This window comes from Syngnathus acus, chromosome 10, assembly GCF_901709675.1.
Source record: "Syngnathus acus chromosome 10, fSynAcu1.2, whole genome shotgun sequence".
In the NCBI taxonomy this organism is placed as follows: Eukaryota; Metazoa; Chordata; class Actinopteri; order Syngnathiformes; family Syngnathidae; genus Syngnathus; species Syngnathus acus.
Window position 1 is genome coordinate 5,972,398 of NC_051095.1, and position 24,577 is coordinate 5,996,974.

The window sequence follows — 24,577 nt, forward strand, 5'->3', positions numbered from 1 at the left end:
TTTATGCCGCTCGAAGGTGAACCTTCCACTATGGTCCACTAGAGGGCAGTGTGCCACGCACCTATTGTTCCAAATTCATTTGTTTTGTGAAGGGGGTGAAAGGTCTCCGGACCACCCAACTCAACAGGCCAACAGTGACCTGCGACCTTTGCCGAATAAAGGCTGCGACCAATGACAGTGGAGCAGAGGCCTCTCGCTGGCGTGTGTGCGTGGAAATGCGTGTGTGCGTGTGACATCCCTTCCTGGCGGGCCGCCAATCATCTTCACACTCTGCCGCCTCCTCTTCCTCCCCGGGCGCCAATCAGACGCCACGCGGCGCGCGGCCACGGGTGGCGCCAGACGCAGCGGAGGGCACGAGTCAACACGCGCTTCCCCTCCCCCTTCCTGTCAGCGAGCATCAGCCTGCCAACAAGCCCCCCCACCCTCCACCATCCCGCCCCACGCCACCCCCCTCCCCTCCGCCGCGTCGTGAGGACGACACACGTATTCGTTCATAACCTCCGCCATTATTCATCGCCCCCTCCCCCCCTGCAGGGTCTCTCGCTGTCTCCACGCCACCTGCTAATTGAACTCCTTCCTCCTGCCTCGCGCGAGCTCGCTTGTGCCAAGCCCAGGTGATTATACGCCCCCCTCCCATTATCCATCACCTCCCCCCCCTTCCCCTTCGCCGCCACTGACAGACCGACAAATCCCTCCCGGTGCTCCTCTCCCACCCCCCACCTACCCCTCCTCCTCCTCTCTCCATCTCCTTCCCCGCCAGCCATGATCCGTGGCGGGCTAATTCCCAGACGGTCCTCCTCTTCCTCTTGTCGTCCTCGCGGGCCTGGTGAGTAGCCTCATCTCCTCCTCTTCTCCTCCTCTGCCTCTGTGTGCGTGTGTGCGTGCGCGTGTTGGACCGCCGCATGCCGCCTTCACGCTTTTTAGCCTTTTACGAGCCGCCTTCAAGCCCCCCACCTCCCCCCTCGTCTTCCTCCTGCTGCGCCTGTGGGATGAGGGGGAGGCAGGGGCAGTGTGAAGAAGGAGGAGGAGGAGGAGGGGGGGCGTTAATGTGCCGCCCGGGAGAGTGGTTTCCTCTCGCGGTCGGCGGCTGCCGTGACCTTCTGTCACGCTGATCGGATAATTAGTCCCGCCTCCAGGGTGCGCTCTCATGCAGCCGCTTCCCGCCACAGGTCAGAGGTCACAGGAAGTCAACGTGCGTGTGTTTTGTCCCTTGCAGGAAAGTAAACAAAAGGTGCGGACGGCGGCCATGTCAGGCATGACGAGCGGCGTGTGCGTGGAGAGCGACCTGTCGTCCGTGCTCCAGCGGAGCTCGGCCTCCTCGCATCACCACCCCAATCACCACGGTTACGGAGGCCAAGGCCAGGTGAGTCAAGATGACTTGAAGTCAAGTCACACATCTCAAGTCTTGACCTTGCGTGAAACTCACTGTGGGAAAAATCGGGTTTCAAACAAGTCACAAGTTACTGTGGCATCCAAATTAAGTCACTCAAGTTGAGACAAAATTTCCGACAAGTCGAGTCAAGATTTGAGTGAAGCAAGTCAAAAATCATCTCAGACTCTCTCTTGCCTTTGACTTCGTCGATGTTTGACCAGCTAGCAGTGAGCTAAACGGTTAATGTAGCTTAGCCGTCTTGTCGCACAAGATGGCACTCTGTCATAGTTGTTGTTGTGACTGATTGACTAATCCACGATGAAACGAATCGACAAGTTTGAAAATGGAATAATTGTTGAGACCTTGTCAAAAGGCTAATTACCCAAATCTTTAGAATTTCAGCCTCTCACCGGTAATTACTCTCCGATTGCTGTTCTTCATGAAAACAAACGGATTATCTTTGACTAAAATCGACATGTGTGCTGATTTTCTGACTGACGTTAAGCACTAAACCAGTGAGTCCATATTCATCATCTTGTGTTTTGTGTACTCTCATTTTGAAATCATTTCATTTTTCAACATAGCAATGCAAATTTTAAAATGCTTTTTTGATGCAAATGATCGATTAATCAAACAATCAACTTACCGTGTCGCCCCCTTGTGGTCGCAGGTGTCCACACTGGCGCCCATGCTGGACTACAGCAGCGAGATGGACCGCTACCGCTCGTCCATCGCCAGCTTCTACAAGACCAACGTAGACGTGGGCAACTTCCCGCAGTCGGCCAAGCTGGCGGCGCGCTTGGCAGCCGCCGCTCCCATCTTCCCCCCCACCGCCACCAGACTGGGCGCCATGACCACGGCGCCCTGGGGCTGCCATGACAACGTCAACCACCCGGCGGCCGTCTTCTGGGGCCGACCCAAAACGGCCGGAGCGCACCACCGCCACCACCCGTCAGCGCCCGCGGGTCACATGACCCCATCGCACTCCCACGGGAGTGGCATGCCTCAGGGCGGGGGAGCGGAGGAGGGGGGAAGGACTGAAAAACACTCAGCCGCCTCGCTACCCGTCACCCAAACGGCACACCACCACCCCATGGCGCCCAGCAACGCCAACTTCCTGCCCGGCTATGGTGGGGGGAGCGACTGCGGAGCGGGCAAGCAGGGACACACCCACCCGGATGTGATGGGCCTATCCGAGGGGGGCAGCTGCAACGGGGGCAGTGTTCTGGGAAGTGGCTTCCTGGGGGGACTGGGCTTACCCCCGGGCGTCATTGTCATGGCGATGGGTTCAACGGCGGGCGGGATGTCAGATGCCGGCAGCGCTTTCCAGATGACGGGTGGCCAGCGGGGGCCCGCGGACTGCCAGCAGCACTCTGGCTCCTCGCCCTGCCCCTCCTCAACCTCGCCCTCGTCGTCGGGCGTGGCAGCGGGCGGCGCGGTCCTGTCGCCGCCCTCGTCATCGTCGTCGTCCTCGTCGTCTAAGAGGAAGCGGAAGCGCTGCGGCGTGTGCGGGCCGTGCCGGCGGCTCATCAACTGCGGCGTGTGTTCGTCCTGCCGCAACAGGAAGACGGGCCACCAGATCTGCAAGTTCAGGAAGTGCGAGGAGCTCAAGAAAAAGCCGGGGGGCGGCGGGGGAGGGGCGCTCGAGGTGAGGGGAATCCAAATGAACATTAAATGTGAAATTCAAAGTTGACGGCACCGGCCTCACTCACACCAATCACAATTTTATCTTTTTTTTTTTGGGTCCGCGGTCTCCGGCCACACAACGCCAAACACAAAGTTTTTATTTCCTCAAAATAATTGGTGAGTTAATGATAATTATAAATCGCACTTAACTAGATTAAAAGAAAAAAGTAGTTTATTTTGTGACTATTTCTTGTGAACGCGAGTCGAAATTGGCCCTACTCAGCTCACCTCTTTTAATTGTGTGCGTGCGCACGTTCGGCTCACTTAATGAGCGTTGCTGGACCCGGACGACATCTCCATTCATCCTCACTTCCTCCCGAGAGAGTCGCTAAAAACCGTAGCTAATTGGCCCGTACGCACACACGCGCGCAGCTACAGGATGCGCACGTGCTCGCACATTAGGCTAATCTTTGTCAATTACACGCTAATTGGATCCGTGGTGTGAGCGTGAGTGACGACGTGGTGTATGTGGTCAGAAGGTCTTTCTCACTTTTTTTTTTTTTTGCCTTAACCATCCTTAGAGGCCGCCATCCGTCCCGACCGGCGAGGCCTTCCGGTGGTTCTTCTAGTCTGCGCCGGGGGCCCAAACAGGAAGCGACACTGGCACGTTGGCACTGGACTGAGGACAGTTGGGGCACAAGCTGCCCACTGTTGGCTGCTAGCAGTGGAGAATCCGTGTGTCACTCCTTCTTTCTCAAAAATAAGACAGTGACTAATTATTTTGATTTTTCTTTTTTTTTTTAAATTTGTCACAAATGTCACAGATTTTTTATATTTTATTTTCAGGGTGAGGAAAATGCAAAATCAAATTCTAGTATCGTCTAAAGGTTGCAGTGATGGTAACTAATGCGCTAACGTAGCTTTACTTGTGCTTGTCCCCAAACTTCAGCATGATGTAAACTCAATTAAATAATCTAAACAAATTTAGTCCTGTTGGCCAATTTTGTATTTTTAATCTGAACCTTAAAATGAATGATAACAATAAATCATGTATTTTTCTCACCGTTTAGTTTTGGATTGGGTGGTACAATGATTTATCGATCAATTGACGGCTAAATCGTTTGATCACAATCTGTTTTGATCTTTTAGAGGCAGTTCAATTAAAAATTGTCCTAATCCTCCAAATGTCCATTTTTCAACAGTAAATAATCTCTGATTTCTGTAGTCCCGATTTCTATAGTAGTCTGATTATCGTTTGGTTGCAGCCCTGAATTAAAATATAAAAAAATGGTTCTTTTTAAATTTGTCACCAATTGAAAATGGAAAGAAAGAAAGACACACGGACTTTGTCGCTCAGAAGATGAGCTGTCAGTAAATACGTTTCGTGAACAACTCGGACGGACCATGTCTACTGTTTCTTCAACATGCTGTCAACGGTCCGGCAAGACTTTATGTGGATGTGCGTCAAAGGACTACAACTTTCCTCAGGAGGACTACAAGGACCACAAACGCATTCACGGACCAGACAAAACAAGGAACGAGGAAGTTGCCCGACGAGCGCGCGTGCACGGGTTGCATCTTTCCGCGTGTGCTAATCATCCCCCATACTGGTGAGGCAGAACGCTGGTCGTCCTTGACAACAGAGCGCCTTGTTGCTAGGAAACTGCTAACAATGGACCAGCACTTGTGCGCTTCAATGTGGGCGTGGCGGGGAAATGCTTCCACACAATGACAGACACGTTTGGAATCCCCTGAAAATGTTTTATTGTCATCAAGTGCGTGCGTGTGTGAGTGAAGTCATCAACATCCACACTGCTAACTCAATTTCACATTAAATGCACTTAGAAATAAGGCTCGACATTATTTTAAAGCCTCGGTAGGTACGCCATCCAGTGGCCATGAATGAATACAACGGCATCTGACTAGAGTCCGGGATGCGTTGCCATGGAAACTGGGTTGAATATCGAGAGGCGGAATAAAAGAACAGTTGGGCTCACGCGATTGGAGAACGCCAGCGGTGACATCAGAAGGGACATGACATGACAGAAGGGGAGGGCGGGGCACTGAGCTCACCTCCGGCGGCCGCGTCGATTTGGAAGAGGTCAGTGTGAGAGAGGAAGGCAAGGGAAGAGGAGGGTGGGGAAAAGTCGGCAACTTCCTCCTCATCCTCCTTGGTGCCTTCATTCTGAAGTTTGAGTAGGGGTGCAGGTGTCAGTGGGGGGCATCTCACCTGGCAAACAGCCGCCGGCGGCTCATTTAAAAGCTCAACGTCCATGACGTCCGCCGGTCCGCACACCACACCGGCGGCATCTGAGCTCAGAGACAGGACAGCGGGTAGATCTGAAGAATTGTCGCTGTCGCTGCTGTCCAGCGTGATGACGGGCGGTGCCCTGGCAGACAAGCAATGTAAAGGAACTTGTGAATTAGTTCGCCGCGACAAGCCGACGCATATTCGAAGCTTTATCAAAAGTACCGGTCGTCATTTTTTTATGTTTTTTAAAAAAAAATTATTACGACTAGTGCTGTATGTTCAAGACAAACATTTTCTCATTTGATTGAGATTGTGATGAAAATGTGGCTTTTACCAATTGGTTATCAGGGAACGCATTTAAGGTCTTTTCCCTTTTTACCTGCTGTGTTGCTGCGTCTTCCGATGGCGCTTGGGTGGGACGGTGCCCTCGTACACGATCTCCACGCTGGGACTACGCTCCCGTTCGAGCTCTCTCGTGCTGCCGGACAGAAAATTGGGTCAAGGATCACTCAAACTAACTCATCAATGTGAACGTCCGGTTGTTTTGATGTCAAAGAGCAGGAAGGTCCCACCTGTCGCCGCCGCCGGCCATCTTGCGTGCGTCATTCTTTCTCTTGCTGCGCTCCCTCCCTCGCCGCTTGCTTCCGGATGGGTTGTGCTCGTCCAGGTGCCGGCTCTTGTACTTCCTCTTGGGCTTTTTGTAGCCCACGATCATACACTTGCCCTCGTCCTCCTGCGTGGCGGGGCTGGAGAGCGGCGACGTCAACGAGTACGAGGGGCCTGGCATCTGGTCAGTGCGCTGGCTCTGGCCCTCTTCCTCCTCTTCCTCGGAGATGACAATGACAGAGCTAGAAGCGGAGACGCTACCGTCGGCAGGCGTTGGATGGTAGGCGGCGTGCAGGTCATACTCGTCCAGGCTGAGCGGCGAGCGGGCGAAGCAGACCAGCTCGTGGACGAAGTGCTCCGTTTGCCCCAAAAGGTAGGGCTGCAGCTCTTGCTCCACGCTGGCCGTGTCCTCTAAGCCGAGGTGGGCCATATCAGTACCATCAGACACTAATTTACACGCTGGAAACAAAGACAACCAGTATTCCTTTTGCTCGCGAGGAGAAGGTCCAGTTAAACTCCTCCACCGATTCTGGACTTCTCTTTTGCTATCTCCTCTTTTTATTATCCTGCCTCGCACCACACAACATTATTAGCTAGCTAAACAGCGTTGCTACACTCCCTTTAGTGTAGCAACGCCTCTTATAACCAGGGCAACCCATAATAAAAGAGGAGATAGCGGAAAAGGAGTCCAGAATTGGTGGAGGACTGTAACTTTCTACGTAATTCTCCTCGCGAGCAAAAGGAATACTGGTTGTCTTCTCCTCTTTGTTTCCAGCGTGTAAATTAATGTCTGATGGTATTTACACATGACAGTCATCCTTGGCGCGCACGGAGCGCAAGAGGGAGGCGAAGGGTTGCTTGCAAAGCGGACACTCGGCTTTGTTGTGTGACCGCACCTGAATGCATGGGAAACAGAAGCGATGGCGGCGAACACGCAGCTTCATCGCTGTGGGGGCCATGACCTGAGCACACAAGAGACGCAACATAATGTCATTGTTTGTGGAAACACAAGATTTGTGTGAGAAAATTGAAGCAGTAGCACACCAACACTTGATTAACAGTGACCTCATTGTTTATGGAAAATCATCATTTAGCGTAAGCGACTGGGTGCAGGTGAATCGGGAATAAAAGGGATATTTTATTCATATGTGATTGAATGCGGCCGATCAAAAACATTTAGAGAGCAAAATTAAAAACACCATCACTTGAATTGACTGTATAAGGCAAAGGGAGCCACAGATAAAACCAACCAATTTGCTTGCTTTGATAACAGCATATTAGCTGCGTTCCGTCTCAGTAAGAGAAACTTGTTTGATGTTCTTTGTACTACATTAAGATCCTCTTTGACAATTATGTTAGCATGCTAAGCTGGTTAGCTTCCATACCGAGGCGCGATCAGTCACTTTCGCTGCTCGATCTGGCACCTTTTCATGAGGCTCTCACTCATCCGTCGGCAGCCGAACTTGCTCCTTGACTTTGGGTGACTTGAGGAGGGAAAGACGCCCCTATCCCGTCAACATATCGGTGAATATTTGCGCCATATTGGCCGACAAACGAGAAGCTTCTGTTTCTGGTGGACTTCTGAAACGTCATCAGTGGTGGACGGAAATGGGATACCTCAAGTGCCCGGATGTGCTTGCCCCTCCATGATGCAGCTCATAGACAAGACGTCTGGGGTGGACGTAGAACCAGGGTCAAGGCAGGGGCAGGGCTGGCCCGGTTACATAAAAGTTGTGCCCCCTCAAACTAAATCTCCTCAAATAAATTATATTTTATATATTTGTAATAATAATAATAATTCATTCAATTTATATAGCGCTTTTCAATAACCCAAAGACGCTTTACAGGGAATAAAAAAGGGGGGGGGGGGGGGGAGAGACAATTTGTATTATCTCATGCTTCCCTCCTCTGCTCCACTTTTGAATGGTTTGCTTGGCCTTTCAAATCTAAAAGCAGGTTTGTGTGTGTGTTTGCATAGATGCATTCAAGCCACTCACATACGTACGCAGGCAGTAGTTTATACTAATTGGGCCCCTCCTGAATTTCTTGTGGGCCCCAAAGGTCTGCTTCTACAACATAACTAAACGAATTACAATTCATTCATTCATTCATCTATACATTTTCCAAACCACTTATCACAGACATCCTAAATTGTGAGCGATATACAGTTATTCAACTCCACAATTATAATCACAATTAACTGCGTTACGTACCTTGTGAGTTGTAAAGAGCCATGTTGTGGCAGACCTCAGTACCAGGCTTCTCACTCAGCAGGCTAACAGTTAAGGGTAGGGTTTTATGTTGTCTTTGTTGCTTTGATGACTTGTATCTAGCTGCAGTTGATAGACAGTTATGTAATAAAGACGTGTTCCTTCACTTTAAATTTGCCGCAATGTAAAAATGACGACTGTATTTCCTATACATTTAAGGAGTAAACATTTTAGCATCAATAGAATTCAAATGACTGTTATTGGTGCATATATGATTAGCAGATATGAAAACAATCCCAAAACTACATGAGTCTACATCTGCCAATGTATTTAACATTGCTGCTGTAAAGATATACATTGAAATATTAATAGTAAACATAATATATTTAATATTTACAAATCGAATCTATGTCCATCCTTATCGTCATCATTATCATTATCAACTGTGTGCGCGTGTGTGTCATGGCATGAGTCAAGTCACTGAAAAGTCAAGTTATAGAAATATCTAGAAAAATAGAGTAGCGCAGGCTCCTGTACATCTTGTCTTCTCTTTTTTCAGTGTATAAAATAATGTCTTATGGTACTTAGACCTGACAAAAATAAATGTATGTTTTCTAACGATTCATCTCTTTGTCTTCACAGAAGCGCTGGTCGGCTTGAACCGGAGGTCTCATATCTTTGCTCAAGCCACCATATCTGTCTAGCTTTAGGGAGATCTTATACTCCCTTCCTTTTCTTATCTGTGAGAGGCCCTCACTAGTTATGAACAGAACACCTTCGTTCTTTGTTCAAGAGAAGTTGTTTCTTTTTGATACCTTGTAGTTTCATAAATTGTTGTTGATCGGGACAGTTTTTAAGTTATCCCACATTTACTCAATGTTTGTTTAAGCAGACTTCATGCAAGTCATCTCACATTTACTTAATGTTTGTTGGAGTGTTTGCACGAGAGGTATCTTTACTTATTATTAAAGTTAAAAGTCAAAGACTGCTTAATTGTCAATTTCTTCACATGCCAAGACACACACAGAGATCGAAATTACGTTCCCACTATCCCACGGTGACAAGACATAGTACACAATATACATACAAGTAAACAACACAAAAAATAAAAACAAGAAGGCACAATGAATAAATAAGAGTGATGAATAAAGAACATATAAAACAAATAACATAATAAATGAGGAGCAAAAATGGAGATTGAAATTGGAAAGAAAGAAAGACACACGGACTTTGTCGCTCAGAAGATGAGCTGTCAGTAAATACGTTTCGTGAACAACTCGGACGGACCATGTCTTCTGTTTCTTCAACCTGCTGTCAACGGTCCGGCAAGACTTTATGAGGACGCGCATCAAAGGACTACAACTTTCCTCAGGAGGACTACAAGGACCACAAACGCATTCACGGACCAGACAAAAAACAAGGAACGCAGAAGTTGCCCGACGAGCGCGTGTGCACGGGTTGCATCTTTCCGCGTGTGCTCATCATCCCCCATACTGGTGAGGCAGAACGCTGGTCGTCCTTGACAACAGAGCGCCTTGTTGCTCGGAAACTGCTAACAATGGACCAGCATTTGTGCGCTTCAATGTGGGCGTGGCGGGGAAATGCTTCCACACAATGACAGACACGTTTGGAATCCCCTGAAAATGTTTTATTGTCATCAAGTGAGTGCGTGTGTGAGTGACGTCATCAACACCCACACTGCTAACTCAATTTCACATTAAAAGCACTTAGAAATAAGGCTCGACATTATTTTAAAGCCTCGGTAGGTACGCCATCCAGTGGCCATGAATGAACACAACGGCATCTGACTAGAGTCCGGGATGCGTTGCCATGGAAACTGGGTTGAATATCGAGAGGCGGAATAAAAGAACGGTTGGGCTCACGCGATTGGAGAACGCCAGCGGTGACATCAGAGGGGACGTGACATGACAGAAGGGGAGGGCGGGGCACTGAGCTCGCCTCCGGCGGCCGCGTCGATTTGGAAGAGGTCAGTGGTGTGAGAGAGGAAGGCAAGGGAAGAGGAGGGTGGGGAAAAGTTGGCAACTTCCTCCTCATCCTCCTTGGTGCCTTCATTCTGAAGTTTGAGTAGGGGTGCAGGTGTCAGTGGGTGGCATCTCACCTGGCAAACAGCCGCCGGCGGCTCATTTAAAAGCTCAACGTCCATGACGTCCGCCGGCCCGCACACCACACCGGTGGCATCTGAGCTCAGAGACAGGACAGCGGGTAGATCTGAAGAATTGTCGCTGTCGCTGCTGTCCAGCGTGATGATGGGCGGTGCCCTGGCAGACAAGCAATGTAAAGGAACTTGTGAATTAGTTCGCCGCGACAAGCCGACACATATTCGAAGCTTTATCAAAAGTACCGGTCGTCATTTTTTATGTTTTTTTAAAAAACTTTATTACTACTAGTGCTGTATGTTCAAGACAAACATTTTCTCATTTGATTGAGATTGTGATGAAAATGTGGCTTTTACCAATTGGTTATCAGGGAACGCGTTTAAGGTCTTTTCCCTTTTTACCTGCTGTTTTGCTGCATCTTCCGATGGCGCTTGGGTGGGACGGTGCCCTCGTACACGATCTCCACGCTGGGACTACGCTCCCGTTCGAGCTCTCTCGTGCTGCCGGACAGAAAATTGGGGTCAAGGATCACTCAAACTAACTCATCAATGTGTGAACGTCCGGTTGTTTTGATGTCAAAGAGCAGGATGGTCCCACCTGTCGCCGCCGCCGGCCATCTTGCGTGCGTCATTCTTTCTCTTGCTGCGCTCCCTCCCTCGCCGCCTACTTCCGGATGGGTTGTGCTCGTCTAGGTGCCGGCTCTTGTACTTCCTCTTCCCGCCGGGCTTCTCGCCGCAGGAGCGCGACGGTGAGAGAGGGGACGACGGCGCAGGTGATGAGGAGCAGGCGGGGGAGGCGGAAGAAGATGAGAGGGATAATGAGGATGTTGACAATTGGGAGTATTCCCAGCTGAAGGGTGACGGGCTGATGGCGAGCGGAGATCCGGAATCAATGCTGGAGAAGGAAAGGGAGCGCATCATGGCCGGGTAGATGGAGCGGTTTGGATTGGCCAAAGTGCCGCTTTTCCTCATACGCTCTTGGCTCCTCCTCTTCTTTTTCTTTTTTTTGGCAGCAGGTGGCGGCGGCGAAGTGAGCATGCGGACCGGACTCACTGAGCCCGCCGCGGGCTCTTTCTCTTGGCAGGCGGCCGAGGTGGAGGGCGGGACGACGGGCGACGAACGCTCGGAGTCGGACGACAAGTGCACGAGCTCCGGCGTGCGTTCGGCCATGGGCTTTTTGTAGCCCACGATCATACACTCGCCCTCGTCCTCCTGCGTGGCGGGGCTGGAGAGCGGCGACGTCAACGAGTACGAGGGGCCTGGCGTCTGGTCAGTGCGCTGGCTCTGGCCCTCTTCCTCCTCTTCTTCGGAGATGGCAATGACAGAGCTGGAAGCGGAGCCGCTGCCGTCGGCAGGCGTTGGATGGTAGGCGGCGTGCAGGTCATACTCGTCCAGGCTGAGCGGCGAGCGGGCGAAGCAGACCAGCTCGTGGACGAAGTGCTCCGTTTGCCCCAAAAAGTAGGGCTGCAGCTCTTGCTCCATGCCGGCCGCGTCCTCTAAGCCGAGGTGGGCCATTCGCGCTGTGATGACACGCTGCACAATGCTCGTCACCAGCTCGTGAGCGCCGAACAGCACCGTCAGCTCGCGCCTCAGCCAAGGCCGCAGTCGGGTGGGCTGGCTCGGGTCCTGGCGGAAGCCATCCGCCGAAATGTCACGCTGCGGCTGGGTAGCACCGGCACCCGCCACGCCGCGCACACGGACGCCGCTACGATATAGGGCGCGGCGAAAGGCCATCATCTCGTCCTCCCTCAGAGGCCGTGCCGCCATGCCTTCTCGCTGAAGACGGAGCCTGGCAGCCAATTGGGTGAGAAGGCGGCGCGACATTTGACCCGCCGCGGCTTCACCGAGGCCGGATAAGCCTTCAAATATGACGCCCCGATCAGCCAGGTCAGCCCCGGCGCTCGGGCCGCCGTGATGCGGGGCCAGAGGAAGCGGCGGGACGTCCAGATACCACTCCCAAACCCCTTGCTCATCCTCGCTCCTTCCCGCTCCTTCTCGCTCCCTCCTGCGGCTTCTGGTGGCTGGTACGGTGTCATCGTCCACCCGATGCCTCCTGAGCATTAGCCTCAACTGGTCGCTCCTCGCCGCCGACGCCATGGCGGCTACCATGGCCACAGTGGCCGCCACACTGCTGTCGTTGGGGGCGGGACGCAGCATGTATTCCTTGAAGTCATCCTCGGCGCGCACGGAGTGCAAGATGGAGGCGAAGGGTTGTTTGCAAAGCGGACACTCGGCTTTGTTGTGCGACCACTCCTGGATGCATGGGAAACAGAAGCGATGCAGGCAGCGGTCCAAATACGCCATGTTGTTGAAGCGGTCCAAGCAGATGGGACACTTGGAATCGGGTGACGTCTCTTCCGACATCAGAGCTGCTCGGGCGGACGTCGTGAAACCTGACGACGCGGCGGCCTGCGTATCGGGGCTAGTTTTCTTCCTTCGGCGACTTCCTCGAGTCCTCAGCGCTTCCTCGGGTGGGCGGTCGCTATTGTTGGTGTGACGGCGGCGAACGCGCAGCTTCATCGCTGTGGGGGCCATCACCTGAGCACACAAGAGACGCAACATAATGTCATTGTTTGTGGAAACACAAGATTTGTGTGAGAAAATTGAAGCAGTAGCACACGATTAACAGTGACCGATGCACAATGTAACATCGTACTTCATTGTTTATGGAAAATCATCATTTAGCGTAAGCGACTGGGTGCAGGTGAATCGGGAATAAAAGTTGATATTTTATTCATGTGTGATTGAATGCGGCCGATCAAAAACATTTAGAGAGCAAAATTAAAAACACCATCACTTGAATTGACTGTATAAGGCAAAGGGAGCCACAGATAAACCCAACCAATTTGCTTGCTTTGATAACAGCACATTAGCTGCGTCCCGTCTCAATAAGGAAACTTGTTTGATGTTCTTTGTACTACATTAAGATAATTATGTTAGCATGCTAAGCTGGTTAGCTTCCATACCGAGGCGCGATCAGTCACTTTCGCTGCTCGATCTGGCACCTTTTCATGAGGCTCTCACTCATCCGTCGGCAGCCGAACTTGCTCCTTGACTTTGGGTGACTTGAGGGAGGAAAGACGCCCCTATCCCGTCAACATATCGGTGAATCTTTGCGCCATATTGGCCGACAAACGAGAAGCTGAGCTTCTGCTTCTGGTGGACTTCTGAGACGTCATCAGTGGTGGACGGAAGTGGGATACTTCAAGTGCCCGGATGTGCTTGCCCCTCCGTGATGCAGCCCATAGACAAGACGTCTGGAGTGGGTTAGCCTGTCGCGTGTTATAACAGGTCGTCTGCCATTTTAGATGTGGCAAATGTACTTCTACACAGAACCAGGGTCAAGGCAGGGGCAGGGCTGGCCCGGTTACATAAAAGTTGTGCACCCTCAAACTAAATCCCCTCAAATAAATTATATTTTATATATTTGTATTATCTCATGCTTCCCTCCTCTGCTCCACTTTTGAATGGTTTGCTTGGCCTTTCAAATATAAAAGCAGGTTTGTGTGTGTGTTTGCATAGATGCATTCAAGCCACTCACATACGTCCGCAGGCAGTAGTTTATACTAATTGGGCCCCTCCTGAATTTCTTGTGGGCCCCAAAGGTCTGCTTCTACAACATAACTAAACGAATTACAATTCATTCATTCATTCATTCATCTATACATTTTCCAAACCACTTATCACAGACATCCTAAATTGTGAGCGATATACAGTTATCCAACTCCACAATTATAATCACAATTAACTGCGTTACGTACCTTGTGAGTTGTAAAGAGCCATGTTGTGGCAGACCTCAGTACCAGGCTTCTCACTCAGCAGGCTAACAGTTAAGGGTGGGGTTTTATGTTGTCTTTGTTGCTTTGATGACTTGTATCTAGCTGCAGTTGTTGATAGACAGTTATGTAATAAAGACGTGTTCCTTCACTTTAAATTTGCCGCAATGTAAAAATGATGACTGTATTTCCTATACATTTAAGGAGTAAACATTTTAGCATCAATAGAATTCAAATGACTGTTATTGGTGCATATATGATTAGCAGATATGAAAACAATCCCAAAACTACATGAGTCTACATCTGCCAATGTATTTAACATTGCTGCTGTAAAGATATACATTGAAATAGTAAACATAATATATTTAATATTTACAAATCGAATCTATGTCCATCCATATCGTCATCAACTGTGTGCGTGCGTGCGTGTGCGCGTGTGTGTGTGTCATGGCATTAGGCAAGTCACTGAAAAGTCAAGTCATAGAAACATCTAGAAAAATAGAGCTACGTATTATACAAACATGGAGGTCATGTCACTTTTCACCCTCATGCAAGAACGTCTATTGGACCTGAATATGCTGTTGCTCTCTCTTCAGTCCAAGCCTCTTTTCCGACTCCCAGCATGCACCTGCTGGGCCCACGTGCGCCTCCGGCCCATCCTGTGTGGAGTTTGCATGTTCTCCCCATGCCTGCGTGGGTTTTCTCCGGGAACTCCGGTTTCCTCCCACATCCCAAAAACATGCTTGGTAGCCCAATTGAGCGCTTCAAATTGCCCCTAGGTGTGAGTGCGATTACAGATGGTTGTTGATCTTTGTGTGCCCTGCGATTGGCTGGCAACCGGTTCAGGGTGTCCCCCGCCTACCACCAGATGGCTGCTGGGATAGGCTCAAGCATGCCCGTGACCCGCGTGTGGACAAGCGGTATAGGAAATGGATGGATGGATGTTGCATTACTTGACTGACTCTGAAGAACTTCCATTTCTGAACTGCTTTATCCTGGGCTAAGATGCTTCAGGGTCACATGACCAACGGTTGTTACAAAATCAGGTTGGCCGACCTTGATTGTTACGCGTCGTGGCCATGGCGACGCCTCACGATGCCACAGCGACCTTGTCTCCGGAGTGCTGTCGAGATGGCTCACACAACTTTTGTTGCTATGGTAACCCAATCTCCCAGTTCCCACACTCACACACACAGTAGGGCGCACACTTGTGCGCACACTCACTCAAACACTGACACACACACACACACACACACACGGTGACAGTTGATGACGATGATGATGCTGATGATGATGACGATGATGATGATGATGATGACGACGCTAAGGAAGGATAAGGAAGGAAGGAAGATTCGATCCAGCTATTTCTTGCTTTTTTTATTGAAGCATCTTCAAGCAGGGACATTAAACACATATCCCACAATGCATCAGTGCACGTCACTGAAAAGTCACGACATGTCATAGAAACATCTAGAAAAATAGAGCTATTGTACAAACATGGAGGTCACGTCACTTTTCACCCTCATGCAGGAAAGTCTATTGGACCCGTCCAAGCCTCTTTTCTGACTCCCAGCATGCACCTGCTGGGCCCACGTGCGTCTCGTGAGGAGGCCAAAAGTGGACCTTCTTCAGGTCCCGAAGGTTTTGCCAACGCCACCACCGTGGCACGCTCCATTGGATGCTGCGCCGCGCCTCACACGGCGCCCACGGCAAGCGAATAGGCGGCCATCATCTGCGCTCGCAGCTGTTGCTTGATGTGCACGCGCCCGTGCCGCTTCCTCTCGTCGCTGCGTGCGAAACGCTTGCCGCACACGTCGCAAGAGAAGGGCTTCTCTCCCGTGTGCGTGCGCGTGTGCGTGGTCAGGTGGTCGCTTCGGCTGAAGCTCCTCGCGCACACGCCGCACTGGAAGGGCTTCTGTCCCGTGTGGACGCGCACGTGCCTGTTGAGTTCGTCCGAGCGTGAGAAGCGGCGCTCGCAACCCTCCACCGAGCACGGGAACGCTTTGGCCTTCGTACCGCTCTTGGCCAGAGCCCTGCGGCCTTTCCGGGACACATTGGCGCCCGCTGTCACGCTGCTCAAGTGAACGGTTGGGAAGGCGCCGTGCAGGAGGGACGACAATAGGTCGGGGTCAAGGGTGGAGGGGGCGGCACAGTGGAGGTCCACCTCCATTTTGACGTGGTCTCCTCCAGTGCCAACTTTCCAGTTCTTCAGCCAGTCTTCCGGTGCCACCACTTCCTGCTTGACCTCCAATGCCTTCGTCTCGCCCTGACCCGCGTCTTGACTCAGAAGAGTCTCGATAAAGTCCGAAGCAGGCGCCATTGCGAAGTATTCGGCCCTGCAGCTGGAGCCGGCAGACTCGCTCTTGACGGTGGCCAAAGGAGGGTAGGCGACGTCCCCCTGCTGCTCCATTTCGGTGCAGATTCCCACAATCTCCGTGATCATGTTGAGGATGGCGTCCGCTGTGCTGCTCAGCCCCACGGCCGCCGGTGCAGGCGGCTCAGGCACGAGGCTGCCGCTGAAGTCGAAGGAGGGAGAGAGCGAGTCTGAGTCGCTGAAGTCAGAGAAGAAATCTGAGTCGGAGGCGTCGGTTCCCGGTGAGACAACTGGACGACAGAAAAAGGAGAGGGGGGGGCATTTGTTATTGTTGCATAACAGCACGATGACATCGGCGCGCAAGCAAGGAGACGTCGGGGACGATGATGGCGATGCTTCGGCAACTCACCTGTTAGGTCGGCCTCGTTGACGTCGTAGCGGTTGGACTCCACGCTGTCCACCCAGGCGCTGCACGCGTCCTCAAAGTCGGACAGGAAGCTGCAGTGGCGCTCGGCAAGCATGGCGGTCGATCAAGAGGTGGGAAATCCCTCTGAGTGGTTTTCAGTCGGGTTGGCGAGTCCGGAGTTTGCGTCGCTGTACTCACTCGGTGCCGAGGATGCCGAGATCCTGCGCTCGCTGGTCCTTTTATACCCTCTGTCTCCGTGGCAACGCTGGTGCTGCCCCATTGGCGGAGAGCGGCGCGAGGGATTCCCCCCGCCGTGGACGTCGAGAATGCCCAAACATGGCCGACTTCCTGTGGTGACGGTGGGCATCCCCACGCCATAAAAGGAGCGGCGGGCTTTCCTCACTGCGGCAATGCTTCTGACACCATTCTGTGTGTGTGAGTGTGTGTGTGTGTGTGTGTGTGTGTGTGTGTGTGTGTGTGTGTGTGTGCGCACGTGACGCCTGTGGATGAAAATCTGCAAGATGAGCGTAAACAACAACATTGTCTGTAAGAGCAAACACAAACATTCAACATTCAGGTTTGCTGCAGAGGATGGGATGTGGTTTCCATGGCGACCGGAGCTCATTCACACAAGCGTTAATAAGTTGAAAAATCAAAGACGCCAACATGCTCATCATCGCCTCCTAGTGGCTGGTGTTTCCATGGCAACCATCCAAGACCTAGCTTGTGTTTATCATGACATGCGGCAATCTACATTGGGCCTGTTTTGGATTGGGACGCGCCAAGATATCAGCAAGGTCGTCTGACGCAGACAAACACGCGCACGCAACCTCTGACCTGCGCAAGGTCTCTCCACGGCTCAGACTTTAAAAGGCGGGCCGCTTCGTCTATGTTCTGATTCCCTCGCCATGGCTGAGTATGTTTTTTCCGTCTCGCCATTCCTTCCAGTGCTCCTTGTCCTCGCCGCGCTCGCCGTCCTGGTGGCGCTTGCTCCTCGCTCCATCGGGATGCCGGGCCTGCCCCGTCTGCCCGTGGTGGGCAGTCTGCCTTGGATGAGGGGTGGCAAACCTCCACACCTGCTTTTCATACAGTTGGGCCGAAAGTGAGACCTTGAACCTGTGAACCGGGACGGCTTCCTGCGCTCACTAAAGGTTGCGTGTGTGTGCGCGGCAGGTACGGGCCATTGTTCGAGTTGTTCCTGGGGCCGCATCGCACCGTGGTAGTCAACGCCTACGAACACGCCAGAGAGGTTCTGCTGCAGCGAGGGCGAGACTTCGCCGGGCGCCCCAGCATGGTGACGCCTCGTGAAGCCCTTGAGCGCTATTTGCGGCACATTTCAACAGACGTGACGTTCGGCAGGTGACCACCGATCTGCTGACCCGAGGCGGGAAAGACATCGCCTTTTCCGACTACTCGCCGCTGTGGAAGCTGCACCGCCGCCTGGTGCACACTTCCTTCGCTCTGTTTGGAGAAGGAAGCAACCGCCTGCAGGACGTTGGTAGGTGGCTGCCGAGAAAGTAGCAAGTCATTGCTTTATTAGCGATTCCGTTTGTCTCCATGCTGGTCTCGCTGGAGGATGGACAAATGTTTTGGACCAAGCTAAGTTTGAAATCTGAGGTTCCTCCTGGTCTGAGGTGACAGCCTCCGATGATGACATTTTGTCAGTTCTGTCCGAGGTGGACGGTCTGTGCGCAGAGCTGCTGTCCAGCAAGGGGTGCAGCTTCGACCCGTCCCTCGCGGTGACCACGGCCGTCACCAACGTGGTGTGCACGCTGGTGTTCGGAACCACCTATAAGCACGGCGACAAAGAGCTTCAGGAGGTGATGCGCTACAACGACGGCATTGTACGGACCATCACCAGGGGAGGACTGGTTGACATCTTCTCCTGGATGAAGGTACGAAACGTCACATTGGTGTAACTCGGCCAGGTCACGAACATTCTGCTGCTACTCAGGTGTTCCCCAACGCCTCTCTGAGTGAGCTACGATCGTGCATTGCCGTGCGGGACCGCCTCCTCACGCAAAAACTGCATGAACACAAGGTGAACGATGTCAGGAGAGAGCACCGGCTTCCCGGATGTGGGGACTCTCCACTGAGAAAAGTCTCGTCTCCAGGCAGCACTGAGCGAAGGTGACCCTCGAGATCTCCTGGATGCCTTGCTGAAGGGTCAAGGGTCCCCCGGGCCCGACGGGGCAACCATCACAGACGATCATGTGTTGATGACGGCGGCGGAAGCCTTCGGCGCCGGCGTGGAAACTACATCCACCACGTTGCTCTGGATTCTGGCCTACCTACTGCACCACCCCGAGGTACACGCTCACAAGCATTTAGGTTGCTTCGCCGCATTTGTTGACCGGCACCTCATGCAGGTCCAGGAGCGGGCGCAGAAGGAGCTGGATGAGCAAGTGGGCGAACGAGCTGTGCGCACGTCGGATCGCGGGAGGCTCCCGTATCTGGACAGCATCATCTACGAGGGGATGCGGATCCGGCCGGTGAGCCCGGTGCTGATCCCACATATCGCCGTGACCGACAGCAGGTACACCAAACGAGCAGCGGGTGCCACGCGCGTGTGCGGGCTGACGTCGGTTTCTCGCCATAGCATCGGATGTCACACCATCCCCAGTGGAACTCGCGTGTTGGTCAACATGTGGGCCATCCATCACCACCCTGACCACTGGGACAGACCGGATCTGTTTCAGCCAGGTAACTCTGCCCCACATGCCAAAAGTAAATGGTAAATTGGACCTACAAGTTGTCATCAAACCTTTCCAGATCGCTTCCTAAATGATCAGGGTCAGCGGGTCACACCCTCCTGCTTCCTGCCGTTTGGGGCGGGGCCACGCATCTGTGTGGGCGAATCGCTGGCCAGGATGGAACTCTTCCTATTCTTGTCCTGCATGCTCCAGCGAATGAGCTTCATACTGCCGGATGGGGCTTCCCCTCCCAACCTGCAGGGGCGCCTCGGCGTGGTCTTGCAGCCTCTGCCTTATAAGGTCGCCGTCAGGCCGAGGGCAGAGTGGGAAGTTGGCACTCATGTTTTCTAACCAGTCGCTATGAAAACATCACATTTTGTTATTTTTCTCATTCAATGACGAACATAAGCAAGATCTGAAATGACATCATGTGCTTCAATAAACACTTGTGTTGCACACGTGATCCGTTTATTTAGCACAGCTCACACACAGACACATATTCAAGATCATCATTTTTCCAAGAATTGGCCTTGCTAGCGCTTCGTCACGACACAAACAGGAACTAACGACGAGCAGAGAAAAACTGAACCCGTCGACGCGTAAAAGTTGGATACCAAATGTAAGTGTTGTGACTGAAGATGCCAAAAAAAAACCACACATCCGTTTTAATGGCTTTACAATAGATTAGGTGTCCCTTTTCAAACGCTTGCTAACATTCATTTTTTGGGTGACAAACTTTGTGCGCTACTGGTGATTAGCGCTAGGCTCCTGGGGAGTTAGCATCTGGCTAGCACTTACAATCAAGTTGTGTGTTCTGACTAGAGTAAAAAGCGACAAAAGTGAGAAAGAAGAAGAGCGCTACAAACTTGGCTAGCTGTAATAACAGTAATCCACCACAGAGGGCGCTCTGCAGATGCAGTCCCTCAGCTAAAGAAGAAAAGCACCACATCTAGCACAGAAAAGAAGGTTGAAGTGGAGTCTTATTTTCCACTCACCTGTCTGTCATGTAAACGGTACAACAGGAAGTGTCTATGTCCAAACAGGAAGAGTTCATGTCAAATCAGCAAGTGTCCATGTCCACTAAGGAAGTGTGCATGACCAATCAGAAGGTGTGCATGACCAATCAGGAAGTGTAGACGTACAATCGGGAGGTATCCGTGTCCATGTTGAATCAGGGAGTATACGTGTCCAATGAGGAAGTGCGTGTTGACGTTCAAACTGCAAATGTCCAACCTGGAGTGTACATGTCCTATCAGGAAGTGCACGTCCAGTCCGTAAGTGATGCGTTTGAGTTCAAACAAGAAGTGTCCATGTCAAGTCTGGAGGTCTACACGTCAAGCTAGAAGTCAACCCCACCCAAAAATGCATGTCCAATCAGGACGCATCCGTGTCACGCGAGACATGTCCACGTCCGACCGGAAATTGTCCATCGACAAATATACATGTCTAATCGGTGTGGATTCACGTCCAATCAGAATATGTACATACAAGCCCAACCGGAAACAAAAGTCCAATGAGGACGCATATGCATAAAACACAATGCCCCAATGACCAATCGGCAGGTTGCTCAGACAACCAGGTGATGTCCACGTCCAATCGGGAGGTGTCCGTGTCCAATCAGGACAAGGCCATGTCAAACCGAATGTGTCTACTTCCCAAAAAGGAAGTGTCATCATACAGCTCGTCGGGAAGCAGATGAGAAATGAAGATGGCTGGAGCTTTCTATCTTTTGGGATCTCAAGACAAGCCTGTCAATCATCTGCCGGGACAACCGCCTCTGTCCATCATGCTGTGTCCACGACGACCACGACTTCGCCCACCTCCTCAGGGGGGTGGCACGGTGTGGCGGCGCACTTGGAGGGACAGTCCACGCTGTCATGGAGAACAGAGTTCTTTTCTCCAGCGCCGCTCTCTGGCTCACCGTCCTCCTCCCGTGCCTCCTGCCCCTGGACACGGCAGCGACACACCTCGATGCCCGAGTCGCCCGTCAGTCTCCGATGACGGTATTGGCTCTCGTCGGCGTCCACGTCGTCTTCGTTCTCCTCCTCCTGCGGCTCCGCTTGAAACACATCCACGCACGGTGAGAAAAGCGTCTGCTTGGGCGGAGCCTGAGTTGACCGGGTGGGTGAGGGAGCATCCGGGATGAAAGAAGTGGAGGGAGGGGCGAGGGGAGAGGGGGTCGCGCACCCGTCGGATCCGGGTGACCCCGGCATCTTGGTAGCGGAATCCTGGTCCATGAGCAGAGGTGGGACGGGGTTTGCGAGCGGACTGGTGGCCGGCGGCGAGCTGACTTTTGAGGAGGCGGCCGTGTCGGCGAGGGCTGGCATAGTGTCGCAGCCAGGAGAGTGAGGTGCCTGCGGGGGGGTCTCCATGGCGACATCAAATGGGAGGGATGCCACCTCGCTGGGTGTGGAAGCGTGGCTTGTGTCTGTCTCATAAGTCAGGGGTGCGGAGGGGGAGGAGCTACACGGAGAGGAGGGGCAGCAGGAGTCACAGGAGCAGCTGGAGCTAGAGCAAAGACAAATAGCACGTTTGAACCTGACCTCTTCGGACAAACGTCTCGGCTACGCACCTGTTATCCGAGCTGAGTGAGGAGGGGCCGCTGAGCGGGCGGTGCAGCAGCGGGTCGTGCTGCATGAGCAGGTGGGGGTCGGCAGTGCGGGGGGGCTGCGGGTATCGCGGCGCGGTGAATACAGAGCTGTAGGGGGGCGGCGGAGTGGAGGGCTGCGCCGCCACTTCCTCGTACGACGGCAGCTTGAGCGACGCCAGGAAACCTGCGCACGGGTCACACGTCAACATCCGCTGCTCCTCGTCCGGAGACACACGAGATGCGGCCCTCTTACTGAGGTCCAGCATGGAGGACGGGTAGGAGGCGGTGCCCTGGTAAGCTAGCAGGCTGATCTCTCGCTGGCGCCGCTGCTGCTGCTGCGCTCGCACTTTGGCTCGCCGGTGGCGGTACGCACAACAGCAGCTGAACATAATGAGGGCCGTCCACAGCAGCCAGAACCCTGCATGTGACATCATCATCACATATATCAGTGCATCAAATGACCGTCATTACTTTTCAAGATGTATTGTGAGCTACAACAAGGGCACGACAATACTCAAGATACATTGAAAAGGCACTATAAAAGTCACTCTATGGTGACGAGACAGTGTGTAAAGAGTGATTGCCAACAACTCACACCAAAGCTCATAGTAGTACGTGCAGCAGCCCGTCTCGCCGCAGCAGTGGCCCGTCTCACACAGGTAGCCGCCGTTAGCGTTGGCACCAGGGCAGTAGCGCGGTCTCCCCAGCAGGGGCAGGCTACCACTGGAGTGGTACTCCATCGCACCCCTGCGCCGCCCTCTCCCCTAGTCCCGCGCCACCGCTAGCTGCTTGTGCTAACCACCTGCTAGCCAATGACGAAATAGGCTGATATTTTTTGGTCCATTATTGCTACTGCAAGTCAATTCTGCCCCTAGGCCCCCAGTACTCAGCTAGCTAATAGCCACTAACTGAGAGAAGAATCGCCTTGAGTTGTTAGCCTGTTCATGTTTTGACAGCACAGAAGTCGCAAGCTACACCGCTAACTGGCGAAATCCTTTAAGCGCCACACAGGGGGACACGACAGCAGGTGGAGACAAGTTGGCAGCCGAGAGGCGATCCCCACTGCAGAGACACAAGGCATACGATGCTGTAAGAAAGTATTTGCGACCTGATTTTCATTTTATGATGTGCATAGTTGTCACACTTTAATGTTCCCTATGAACTTCATTCAACCTTGTCAACATCTTGTCCAACTTGTTGCATGTTTTAGTACACAATTCAAAATGTGATCCCTGTTAGTGTCATCTCAGTCTCATAATGTCACAATGTAAACAGAATGATTAACACTGAAAGTAAATTTCGAGATATATGTAGTACTGTTTGTGACGTTTTTAGAGGTGTGCCACATTTTATCCCTATTGTAAAATATGTGCCATGGCTCAATAAATGTTTGGAAAAATAAATGTAACCCCCCGAGCTTCTTAGTAGCTATTTTAGTAGGATACGATGTTAATTCTGCCCCCAGCGGTCATATGTCGATTGGCTGCAGTTGCCATGACAACTGTAGGCGCACTGACTCACTAGCGTCCCCTGACTTTCAAAAATGTCATGACAAGAGGCAGCTACCAGGTTTATCGCTTTCACACTCGGCTCAGAGCAAAACAGCTAAGAGATGATGGCGTGTGGCCCGTGAACGCCACATCCACACACACGTACTGTCCACACACAAGACAAACAAAACGCGTACCGCTCCATTTGTCCTCGCTGTGGGCTTCTGGTTGGTTGCGTCGGTGCCACCGGGGCCTCCTCGCTCTGCCTGGAGCCTTCCCCGCCTCCTCGGTGAGACCCTCCGCCAGCCCGGCCGCCATCAGCTCCCGTCGCGCGTCGAGCTCGTCGCACTGCGCTGCATACGTCCGGTGCACTTTCGAAATAAAAGCTATCTCCTTGGACTGTTTCAATGTAATGGGACGATAAATAAATACGCGATTCTCTTGCCATATTCGACTGTTAAGGTTAAATTTGATACAGAAGAGCAAACATCAACAACATCATACAGCGGTGCTACAATGTTAAAATTGGTTCCAGTTGATGCACTTATTTTGAAACGCAGCAAACTGAACATAATCACTTCGACTTGACTTTGTTTAATTTGTTTTGCCGTAAGCAAAAAAAGCAAGCAGTCATAATAACTGATATTTGTTATCATTCCATTTTAAGTGTCTATGTTATTTTGACCAGTTAATTTTTTTAAATATATTATCATCACTGTTGATTTCACATGCCGGAGGAATTGCTGATATCTGATTGGCTGATGAGGCAGGCTCCTGGCCAATTACAGCGCGTCGTACGCTACATGCTTCTTCCCCTAGCAACAAGGCAAAGAAAAATGTGTTCAGAATCTTTCACCCGTTTGTATTGAACGATTCTGAAAAAGAATTCTTTATGTATGTATTAATACAATGCAAACCCCGCCCGCGATTTTGTGTTTCCTTTAATATGCAAATATTTTTCACAGTCCTCATCTTGTGAACTTTTTAATAAACACAGAAGCAATAAATTAATCTGTATCAATCGTATCCGATTTACTGTGATCATTCTCACGTGGAACCTGTTGCAAGATTGAAAGTGCACAACTTGTGCTCTGACTGTCATTAATCCATTCACAAACACACTAACT

General features: G+C 51.8%; 5 protein-coding genes across 12 annotated transcripts; 2 read left to right on the forward strand and 3 right to left on the reverse strand.

The window, feature by feature from the left end:
- Nucleotides 1–529: 529 nt before the first annotated feature.
- Nucleotides 530–4,849, forward strand: LOC119129446. 3 transcript variants are annotated; one of them, XM_037262730.1, is made up of 4 exons: nt 530–614; nt 1,217–1,363; nt 2,043–3,020; nt 3,580–4,849. In XM_037262730.1, the coding sequence occupies exons 2-4, from the start codon at nt 1,247–1,249 to the stop codon at nt 3,625–3,627; spliced, it is 1,143 nt and encodes a 380-aa protein (XP_037118625.1). In that variant the 5' UTR covers nt 530–614; nt 1,217–1,246; the 3' UTR covers nt 3,628–4,849. The 3 variants fall into 3 exon arrangements, with proteins under 3 accessions (XP_037118625.1, XP_037118624.1, XP_037118626.1); XM_037262729.1 differs by lacking the exon at nt 530–614 and adding an exon at nt 640–826; XM_037262731.1 differs by lacking the exon at nt 530–614 and adding an exon at nt 906–1,137.
- LOC119129400 (E3 ubiquitin-protein ligase Topors-like) lies at nt 4,743–13,361 on the reverse strand. 5 transcript variants are annotated; one of them, XM_037262643.1, is made up of 5 exons: nt 13,187–13,348; nt 10,894–12,719; nt 5,822–5,935; nt 5,629–5,727; nt 4,743–5,388 (listed from the first exon to the last, which is right to left on the reverse strand). In XM_037262643.1, exons 2-5 carry the CDS (start codon nt 12,714–12,716, stop codon nt 5,022–5,024), a joined length of 2,403 nt encoding a protein of 800 aa, XP_037118538.1. In that variant the 5' UTR covers nt 12,717–12,719; nt 13,187–13,348; the 3' UTR covers nt 4,743–5,021. The 5 variants fall into 5 exon arrangements, with proteins under 5 accessions (XP_037118538.1, XP_037118535.1, XP_037118534.1 ...); XM_037262640.1 differs by having other exon boundaries at nt 5,629–5,733; XM_037262639.1 differs by lacking the exons at nt 4,743–5,388; nt 5,629–5,727; nt 5,822–5,935 and adding exons at nt 9,697–10,344; nt 10,584–10,688 and having other exon boundaries at nt 10,780–12,719; nt 13,148–13,361.
- Nucleotides 13,362–15,313: 1,952 nt separating this feature from the next.
- LOC119129451 (putative histone-lysine N-methyltransferase PRDM6) lies at nt 15,314–17,106 on the reverse strand. The gene is made up of 2 exons (XM_037262743.1): nt 16,681–17,106; nt 15,314–16,561 (listed from the first exon to the last, which is right to left on the reverse strand). Exons 1-2 carry the CDS (start codon nt 16,790–16,792, stop codon nt 15,651–15,653), a joined length of 1,023 nt encoding a protein of 340 aa, XP_037118638.1. The 5' UTR covers nt 16,793–17,106; the 3' UTR covers nt 15,314–15,650.
- On the forward strand, nt 16,699–19,826 carry LOC119129429 (steroid 17-alpha-hydroxylase/17,20 lyase). 2 transcript variants are annotated; one of them, XM_037262701.1, is made up of 10 exons: nt 16,699–16,808; nt 17,626–17,779; nt 17,851–17,971; nt 18,037–18,175; nt 18,343–18,572; nt 18,632–18,718; nt 18,792–18,986; nt 19,047–19,213; nt 19,277–19,380; nt 19,450–19,826. In XM_037262701.1, the coding sequence occupies exons 2-10, from the start codon at nt 17,685–17,687 to the stop codon at nt 19,719–19,721; spliced, it is 1,410 nt and encodes a 469-aa protein (XP_037118596.1). In that variant the 5' UTR covers nt 16,699–16,808; nt 17,626–17,684; the 3' UTR covers nt 19,722–19,826. The 2 variants fall into 2 exon arrangements, with proteins under 2 accessions (XP_037118596.1, XP_037118595.1); XM_037262700.1 differs by having other exon boundaries at nt 18,792–19,213.
- On the reverse strand, nt 19,817–23,791 carry LOC119129443 (WW domain binding protein 1-like). Its single transcript, XM_037262724.1, has 5 exons — nt 23,648–23,791; nt 22,556–23,022; nt 22,214–22,378; nt 21,943–22,144; nt 19,817–21,878 (listed from the first exon to the last, which is right to left on the reverse strand). The coding sequence occupies exons 2-5, from the start codon at nt 22,698–22,700 to the stop codon at nt 21,155–21,157; spliced, it is 1,236 nt and encodes a 411-aa protein (XP_037118619.1). The 5' UTR covers nt 22,701–23,022; nt 23,648–23,791; the 3' UTR covers nt 19,817–21,154.
- Between the last annotated feature and the right edge of the window lie 786 nt (nt 23,792–24,577).